Source organism: Moschus berezovskii, chromosome 27 (genome assembly GCF_049115385.1).
Source record: "Moschus berezovskii isolate FMDL1 chromosome 27, NW_MosBer_1.0, whole genome shotgun sequence".
In the NCBI taxonomy this organism is placed as follows: domain Eukaryota; kingdom Metazoa; phylum Chordata; class Mammalia; order Artiodactyla; family Moschidae; genus Moschus; species Moschus berezovskii.
The window spans coordinates 14,933,556-14,943,653 of NC_142486.1; the positions used below are offsets into that span (position 1 = coordinate 14,933,556).

Consider the following 10,098-nt stretch of genomic DNA (forward strand, 5'->3'; position numbering starts at 1 on the left):
GTCCACAAGTCTGTTCTTTATGTTTGCATCTCCTTTGCTGCCCTGCAAATAGGTTCATCAGTAATTGTCTCTCTAGATTCCATATATGTATGTGTTAATATAAGATATGTGTTCCTGTTACTTACTCCACTCTGTATAATAGGCTCTAGATAATATTCCATTGTATCCATTTACCACATCTTCTTCATCCAGTCATCAGTCAATGGACATCTAGGTTGCTTCCATGTCCTAGCTAGGTATGTTAAATCTTGCAGGGAAAGCGTGTGGGCAGGGAGTGCCCCTGCAGCCCTTACCGGGATCCCTGAATCTGGACCACGCTCTGCCCGAAGCCCCTTGCGTTGTTTTGGAAGATGACTGGTTTTTCCGTGTCCAGGTTGAACCCATGACATAAGGCCAAGGCTGGAGGGAGAACAAGGGGGTAGAAGTCAGGAGGTGATATGGAAACAGTTTAGAAAGCAGCCTGGGACTTCCCTAGTGGTCCAGTGGTTAAGACTCTGAGCTTCCAATGCAGGGGGCACAGGTTCCATCCCCGGTTGAAGAACTAAGATCCCACATGCCACAGAGCTTGGCAAATAAATTAAATTAAATTAAAAAATAAGAAAGATTAAAAAAAGAAAGAAAGCAGCCTGCTCTCTTGCCCCAAGCATATTCCTGTCAGGATTCACTCTAACCCTACATGCAGATTGGTTCCCCCCAGGTCCCAGCCTAGAGCAGAGGTCACCACACTCTTTCTATAAAGGAGTACATGCTAAGTCCCTTCAGTCATGTCCAATTCTTTGCAACCCCATGGACTGTAACCCACCAGGCTCCTCTGTCCATGGGATTCTCCAGGCAAGAATACTGGAATGGGCTGCCATGCCCTTATTCAAGGGATCTTCCTGAAGCAGGAAACGAATCCATGTCTCTCACATCTCTTGTATTGGCAAGCATGTTCTTTACCACTAGTGCCACTTGGGAAGCCTTCTATAAAGTGCTCAATAGTAAATATTTTAGGCTTTGGGGACCAAGAGGCAAATGGAATCTAATTATGTATGTATTTATATAAGAAAAGAAGGGGCTTCTCTGGTGGCTCAGACAGTAAAGAATCTGTCCACAATGTGGGAGACCTGGGTTCGATCCCTGGGTCAGGAAGTTCCCCTGGAGAAGGGAATGGCAACCCACTCCAGTATTCTTGCTTGGAAAACTCCCATCGACAGAGGAGCCTGGCAGGCTACAGTCCATGGAGTCCAAAGAGTTGAACACAACTGAGCGACTACACTTTCACTTTCAAGAAAAGAAAAAATGCATTTTTCATGAAGGAAATTCAAAATATAATAATTGAGTAAAAGTTCTTTTAATACAATTTTGCCGATGAGACAGATGGAATTTTGCAAGAGAACTAACACTTTGCTTCATTGGGATTTAAAGTTAGTATTCCTTGTCATGGATCAATTATAAATATTCATATGAATCTCATGTCTCCAAATATTCATTTGGGACCCATGTACAAAAACACATGGTGGAGTCCTCAAATTATGTCCCCAGACTACAGTTTGCTAACTCCTGGCCTTAGAACACAATATCGGGTATAAAGGATGAAATTTTGATATATTGGGCTATGGGATGTCATTCTGGCTTCTGTGCATGCTAAGTCACTTTAGTCGTGTCCAACTCTTTGTGATCCTATGGACTGTAGCCCCCCAGGCTTCTCTGTCCATGGGATTCTCGCAAGGATACTGGAGTGGGTTGCCATGTCCTCCTCCAGGAGATCTTCCAGTAGGAGGTTTGATCCAGGAGACACAGATTTGATCCCTGGTCCAGAAGGATACCACATGCTGCAGGGCAACTAAGCCCATGCACTGCAACCACAGAAACCATGTGCCCTAGAGCCTGTGCTCTGCCTCAAGAGAAACCACCACAATGAGACGCTCTCGCACCACAGCTAGAGAGTAGCCCCTGCTTGTCACAACTAGAGAAAGTCTGCATGCAGCAGCAGTGAAGACACAGCGCAGTCAAAACTAAATAAAAAATTTTAAATAAAGAAACAAAGATGAAATGCCTCCTTTCCTGGGACGCCAGTGCTGTTCCTGCTTTGATGATAAGACTCCCTTCCCAGGTGCCAAGGCCATACCAACTTTCTGTGTACTTGATGATCTGTTTGACTTTCGTGTCTTTTGAAACCTCGAAAGAATGAATCCCTGGTTTGACGTGCTTTCTTCTGACAAAATTTAAAACTATGCCCAAAACTCTGCTTCTCTGGAGCAGTTCCTCTGAGTTCTCAGGAGGCTGTTTCTGGGCTATAGTCCTCAGTTTGACTCAAAAAACAAACAAACAAACCTCTTTTCTTGTTTATTGATTAGTTCCAACAACAGGTACATTCAGCCCCTCTCTGAGCCTCACCCTAGGCTCCCACTCCACTGATTTGCCCAACAGTAAGCTCCTAAAGACTCCATTAGGTAATTTCCTCCCTGTGCAACTCACAAGCATTTCTTTCCCCTCTTTGACTCACATGCCACAAAATACAGACAAAAATGGAAAAGAACTTGAACCATTTCAGTTAGTCCGTCATTTGACAAACATTTACACTTGGGTCCTTGGAAAAGAGGAGACAAATAGGAGGTGAGGCGGAAACCAAGAAAAAAATCATTCTGAGAAGAGAAGCCAAGATCTACTGTGCCCCATTCAATATGTCTTTTCATCTCTCTACACCTCAGTTTCCTCATCCGTGAAGATGGAACCAACCAAATCCAGGGCTCTCTATGAGCCAAGTCATTTATCCAAGCCTCTGTGGTCATCCCATTTCAGTCTAGCTCTACTTGGTGAATCCCTTCACCTTCCTCCGATCCCCTTTGGCTCTCCCCAGTCTCACTTCTAAGTATTCTGGACCCTTTCTCTCCACTCACAAACTCAAAAACTCCCCTCCTCCTCCCCCGAGGACCCCCAGCTCCAGGCGCACCTGTCAGTAGAAGGATTCTGTGATTCATAGCTAGAGGCAGCAGGAACCGTGAGGCTGCAGGCACCACTGAGCCACTTCAAGAAAGCCACCAAAGCCAGGAAGGACAGAAAAAGAGAAGTAGGAGGCAAAAGTCTGTCAGACTCAAAGGAAGAGGGCGGAGGCTCGATGAGCACACAGTCCTGCCTGACCTTCCTCTCCAGGCTGTGTGGACACAGCTTGGGCTGCTTCCCTACCCAGCTCCCTGGCCCAAGCCATCAAGTCAATATCCCAAAGTTATCTTTGCCCACCTGCTTCTAGAGTTGCCCAAAACATTATGAAAACCAAAGAATAAACTGAGGACCTGCCTCCCAGAACGTGTCTCCCTGAAGCACAGTTTGCAAAATGTTCCTCCCTCCCGCCCGAGGAGCTGTCTTCTGGTGTGGCCATCAATAAGGACAACTCAGGTACACAGACATCTGGTGATTTTTGAATATTATTTTGCTTAAAAAAAAAAGTCTCAAACATTTTTGCCCAGGAATTTTCACTTCCAAGAATTTATCTTGGGACTTTCATGCTGGTCCAGTGGCTAAGACTCTGCACATCCAATGATGCAGAGGGCCCAGGTTTGATCCCTGGTCAGGGGACTAGATCACACATGCCTCAACTAAGGAAACGTGTGCTGCAAGTAAGACCCAGCACAGCCAAATGAATAAATTTGTTCTAATTTTTTTTAAGTTTATCCTAAGAAATAGCTGAGAAGTACAGTCAAAGATGTCTACACAAACTGTTTTCAAGGACACAGGAGCATAATTTTCATGAAATATATAGAACCCCAAACCATACCTTGTGTCTGTCCGCTAACGTGGTCCCCAAGCCAATCATTTTTCAATCTCTCTCAAATGTATTCTCTCTTGCCCTAGTTCTGCTTTAATAACTAGAGCAAAGAAATGTGCGTTTGTCGCTCAGCTGTGTCCAACTCTTTGCAACCCCATGGGCTGTAGCCCATCAGGCTCCTCTGTCCATGGAATTCTCCAGACAAGAATATTGGAATGAGTGGCCATTCTCTTCTCCTGGAGGTCTTCCTGACCCAGGAATTGAACCGGGGTCTCCTGCATTGCAGGCAGACTCTTTACCATCTGAGCCACCAGGGAAGCCTACTCTCTGAAAAAAATTCCATTAAAATTCTGAACATTTTGTTTTCAAATTACCTGTTTAAAGATATGAGTGTGGGAGCATCCCTGGTAGCTCAGCAGCAAAGAACCGATCTGCCCAGGCAAGAGACACAGGTTTGATCACTGATGCAGGAAGATCCCACATGACATGGACCAGCTAAGCCTGGCATCACGACTTCTGAGCCTGGGCTCTAGAGCCAAGGAGTTGCAACTACTGAAGCCTACATGCCCTAGAGCCTGCGCTCTGCAACAAAAGAAGCCACTGCAATGAGAAGCCTGGGCGCTGCAACTAGAGAAAGCCCCTGAAGTGAAATTTGCTTAGTCGTGTCCAACTTTTTGTGACCCCATGGACTATATAGTCCATGGAATTCTCCAGGCCAGAATACTAGAGTGGGTAGCCTTTTCCTTCTCCAGGGGATCTTCCCAACCCAGGGATCAAACCCAGGTCTCCCACATTGCAGGTGGATTCTTTACCAACTGAGCTATCAGGGAAGCCCAGAGAAAGCCCATACACAGCAACAAAGACCCAGAACAGTCAAAAAAATAAATTAATTAATTAAATTATTTTTTAAAAATTTTAGATATATATGCGTAGGAAAACCAAAACATTAACAGCATTTGTTGCCTGATCACAGGACGATGAGTCTGTTCTTCTCTATTGCCACACAGCAGACTACTTCAAATCTTAGCAACTTAAAACAGCAACTTCTCTTTTTTAAATTCGTTTAATTGAAATATAGTTGATTCACAATGTTGTATTTGCTTCTGGTGGACAGCAAAGTGACTCAGTTTTACATACTTAGAATAGCTTGCATCTGCTAATCCCAAAGCTCCCAGTCCATTTCCTTCCCTCCACCCCCTCCACATTGGCAATGACAACTCTGAAACAGCATCCTCTCATTGTATCATGGTGCTGTGGATTGTCTAGCTTCAGCCTTTCCCACTAGGGAATCTCAGATAGCTGCAGTCAGATCGTGACTGGGGCTGGAGTCCTTGAAGGCTCAGCTGGGCTGGACTTTCAAAATAGATCACTCCCATGGCTGGAAGTCAGTGCTGGCTGCAGGCACGGAGCTTGGTCGGGGCTGTCAGCTGTAGGACCTCCATGTGGCTTCTCTGTGTGGCTCGGGCTACTCACAGAAGAGTGGTTAGACCTCAAGGGTGAATATTCAAGAGATAAAAATGGAAAGTTTCCAGTCTCTTAAGGCATTGATCTGGAAACTGTCACAGAGTCACTTCCATCATATTCTATTGGTCAAGCAGTCACAGACCTCAGCCTCCAAGAGAGGGAGCACAGATCTCATCTCTCAATGTGTTAAAGAAATTGTGATCAACTTTTAATCTGCCACAGGGAGATTTTCATTTTCTTCCCTATATATTTTTATACTTAAAACTTCCATACCAAAAAAGAATGATGCTTAAAATCAGAAAGAAAAGAAAAACACCAATAAATAAATGACACCATGCCTGTACTTTTTAGCAGGAAAGGGAGCTGAGAAGAAACAAATATGTCCATAGGCTCAGGATGAGAAGATACCAGCAAGGGTGTGGGGACATAGTTTAATAAATAAGCTGAGTTTATTTTTGGTGAAAGGCTTTCATACTCTGATTACCACAGGAAGTTGCTCAGCCATCACAGACCCTCCTTTCCCAGAGCAGTGGCCAAGGAACCACTTTAAAGGCCAATGGAAAAATCACAGAAAGATTGTCCAACCCCCACAGCCTTTCTTAATGACCCATCTAGACATGCACATGACCACGTGATCACAGGTGGGCAGCTAGCGACATAGACTTTTATCCATTCCCTCCCACCCATGCCCTAGTCCTACTTTTGACAAAATCTTAGCTTGGTTCCGCCGTAAACAGACCCTGAGACAAGGATTTGCGTGCAAGTAATTTATTTGAGAGGTGATCTAGGAAACACTGGTGAAGAAATGGGGATGGGAAAGAACTCATAAAAGTGGTGAGACGAAACAAGTTCCCTCTGTGAACAATCAGAGTTTAATATACTGAGGAAATCTGAAATCAAGAGTAGAACATGCCTCAGAGTTATCCACTTGAGAGAAGGGGGAGATCGCAGGACTTCCCTGGTGGTCCAGAGGTTAAGACTCTTTGCTTTCAATGCAGGGGGTTCAGGCTCCCTTCCTGGTTGGGGAACTAAGACCCCACATGCCCTGGGATGTAGCCAAAACACAATTTTTTTTTTTTTAAAGAGGAGAGGGGACCATATTCTTATCCACAACTCACATCAGCTATTAATGGAGGACTGCTGTCTGGGAAAGCCTTACTTCTCTAGTGCATCCAACCTGCCCTTCCCCAAGACAGAGAAGGCTCCAGGAGCCATAGAGAGCCTGTAGGCAGGCAGGTGCTGGCAGCTAGAAACCTGGGCAGCTTGCATGAGAATGATAAGCGCTGATGGGATGTGAATGGAGAAACTGCAGCATCTGCTACAGATATTCAGACGTTTTTTCATTAACATTCATCATTATATTAAATTATATATTTATTTAGTTTATCTACTCTCTGACTCCCCAGTTAGAATGTAAAAGCTCCAGAGAGCAGAGATTCTTGTGTGTCTCGCTAATCACTCTGGTTCGTATGAGATTTTCCCCCTGGGAAATTGATTTGACCAGGGAGAGAATTCTGGGAAGAGGGCAGAGTAGGAAGCACCAAGAATCCTTCCTCCCCATCGAGATAGCAGTTGTGCCAGCAGAATCTTGCTAATGTAAACTACTTAGGAGCTCTAGAGTCTATGCAAAGACCTGTGCTTCACTTCAGTGTATTTCAGCTCTTAGCACTGTAGCAGCTACCAAAGTGCAGTTGCACCAGTTTGCGAACCCATGGACTAGAGCCCACCAGGCTCCTCTGTCCATGGGATTCTCCAGACAAGAATACTGGAATGGGTTGCCATTCCCTTCTCCAGGGGTTCTTTCCCACCCAGGGTTCAAACCCGGGTCTCCCTCATTGCAGGCAGATTCTTTACTGTCTGAGCCATCAACCCTTCACCAACAACCCTTCAGGCCCTTTGCAAGCTTCCCAGGAGCAGGTTGTGCACAACTATTAGGAACCAAGGTGAATGTTAAGAACCTGTCCATTGATGACACCTATCATGGAATTCTAATTACAAAAGCTTCAAAACTTGAAGTAATTTGAGTGAATGGATGTTCCTAACATCAAATCCATCTAAACAGAAAAGAAGGCACCTTGTTGGGATAGAATAAAAACAACTACCATTTGCCTGGTGATTCACAGGTCACTTTCACGTCATAATCTCTTCTGATACTCACATTCAAACTATTAGTTATTATTAATTATAACTGTCATTTATTTCTCTTGTGAAGAAATTCTTATGTTTGATGCAAATTTATTATTAGCCTTTTCTGTGACTTGTTTAAGAAATCTCCAGAGTTAGAAAAACTTTTTTTAATCGATATATTCTTCTCATATACTTCTGTTATTTAATTTCCTATTTTGTGTAGAGTTGAATTTTTTGTGGGCTGTGTGAAATAGGAAATCCAATTTCAGCTTTGTCCATAGTAATAATTTTGTTTCCTCTTTTTTATCTATATATTCTTCTCAAATACTTCTTTTACTTCTGTCATTTAATCTCTTACTTTATGTAGAGTTGAATTTTTTGTGAGCAGTGTGAAATAGGAAACCTAATTTCATTTTTGCCCATATGAACAAATAATTTCCTAGTTCTTTTTCATCTATATGGTCTTCTGAAATACTTCTTTTACTTCTGTTACTTAATTTCTTACTTTGTGTAGAGTTGAATTTTTTGTACACAGTGTGAAATAGGAAAGCCAATTTCATTTTTGTCCATATGAACAAACAATTTTCCAGTTCCTTTTTTTTTGTTTTGGCTGTGCTGGGTCTTCGTTGTGGCTTGCCGCCTCAATAGTTGCTGCCTGTGGGCTTAGTTGCCCCACAGCATGTGGGATCTTAGTTCCCTAACCAGCAATCCATCGAATTTGCATCTCTTGCATTGGAAGGTGGATTCCTAATCACTGGACCACCAGAGATGTCCCTCCAGTTCCACTTATTGAAAAGAGCATGAAATAAGCTTTTAGAAGGAAATTTGAATTTCCTTTATTTGGCAAATTTTTCTTTTACTGTCCTTTTATTTTCTATCCAAGTGTATATAATGCAAGATTCCAGTATTATAATATCAACCCTATGCAATTATTTTCTCTGTGAGTCTGAGTAAATTGAGGTATCTAGAACCCACAGTCCAACTCTGTGGAAACCATTAAGAGAAAAAACTTTTCTTGCCTTTCCAAGAGCAAAAACGATTGGCAGGAGGAACATCCAGTCAAAATTCTATCTCCTACTAAAGAGGAAGAAGAGTCAATGGGCAAAAAAGTCATCATGTGCAAAAAATATGAAAACCCAGGACCATTCACTGAAAGCTTGAACTTAACCTTATTCAGCAAAGTCAGCATATAAAAGTCTTATTTATTTCTTATTCATCTAAGACTGATTAATTATCTAATTAGAAAAGATAATAGGAAAAACCCCATTCGTAACACCAAAAAGCTATAAAACACCTAAGCATAAATCTAAGGCGAAATAGGTGAAACTATATATGTATTTTTTTAACTGTTAGTCTTTCCTAAGGACACAGAAGAATAGAGAGAGATGCCATATTCCTGGGTGTTAAGGCTTAACATTATAAAGATATCAGTTCTCCATCAGATTACTCAGCAATTCACTGTAACTTCACCCAACAGGATTATTATCAATTTAATGAGCTAATTCTAAAATTCACCTAGGGACTTCCCTGGTGGTCCAGTGATTAAGGATTCACCTGGCAATGCAGGAGATGCCAGTATAATCACATAGTTGGGGAACTAGGTCCCATATGCCTCCAGTCAACTAAGCCATTGAGCCACAACCACTAAGCCTGCTCACCACAACTAGAGTCCATGTGCCACAATGAAAGATTCCACATGACACAACAAAGATACTGAGTGCCAACACTAAGACCCAATGTAGCCAAATAAATAAATTCCTATTTAAAACAAAAATTTAAATAAATAAAATTCATCTCAAAGAGAAAATACACAAGAATAGCCTAGAAAATTATGAAGCATAACCTATTTACATAACTCTGTTCCATAGCCAAAAATGCCCTATCACAGTACTACCCAAAAATCAGATAAGCAAAAGTTAAAGGTGTTGGTTCTGGAAGAAAATACGTAAGACCAATGGAATGAATATTGGGTGTTTATATAGAAATCTGATATCCATCAGGCTAACGTGCTTCTCAATGAAAAAGCAAACAAACTTTATCTGATCCCACTTTCCTCACCAACCACTGCCCCAGTTTTGTTTTTTTTTTTTTTTTTTGCTTCCCTTTTGCAAAACAGTTTCCAAAACATGTGTCTGTATTTTTTGCCATGCCTGGGCTTGCCCCTCCCACTTACCCTTGAACCGGTTCCAATCCAGCGTTTGCCCCACCCCATCTTTCACGGCACCAAAACTGTTTTCAACACCAAGGATACCTGATTGACTCAGGGAGTGGGTTTGCAATCTTCATCTGAAGGGATTCCGCAGCAGCTTTTGAGCTTCACCCACTCCTTCCTTTTCATACTGTTCATGGGGATCTCAAGGCAAGAATGCTGAAGTGATTTGCCGTTCCATTCTCCATGGATGTGAGAGCTGGACCATAAAAGAAGGCTGAGTACCAAAGAATTGATGCTTTTGAAGTGGGGTGTTGGAGAAGACTCTTGAGAGTCCTTTGGACTGCAAGGAGATCCAACCAGTGCATCCTAAAGGAAATCAGTCCTGAATATTCATTGGAAGGATTGATGCTGAAGCTGAAGCTGCAATATTTTGGCCACCTGATGCAAAAAGCTTACTCATTAGAAAAGACCCTGATGCTGGGAAAGACTGAAGGCAGGAGGAGAAGGGGACAACAGAGGACGAGATGGTTGGCTGGTGTCACCAACTCAATGGACATGAGTTTGAGCAAGCTCCAGGAGATGGTGAAGGACAGGGAGGCCTGGTGTG

The 10,098-nt window shown here is 42.8% G+C and overlaps 1 protein-coding gene across 1 annotated transcript in view; it reads right to left on the reverse strand.

Moving 5' to 3' along the window:
• Positions 1-3,066, reverse strand: part of ITGAM (integrin subunit alpha M) — a 40,586-nt gene extending 37,520 nt beyond the window's left edge. Inside the window, exons 1-2 of the mRNA XM_055409925.2 lie at positions 2,936-3,066; positions 294-399 (exon numbers count right to left, since the gene is read on the reverse strand). Of these exons, the coding sequence (XP_055265900.2) occupies positions 294-399; positions 2,936-2,963 (134 nt within the window). The 5' untranslated portion in view covers positions 2,964-3,066. The remainder of the gene's footprint in view (positions 1-293; positions 400-2,935) is intronic.
• Between the last annotated feature and the right edge of the window lie 7,032 nt (positions 3,067-10,098).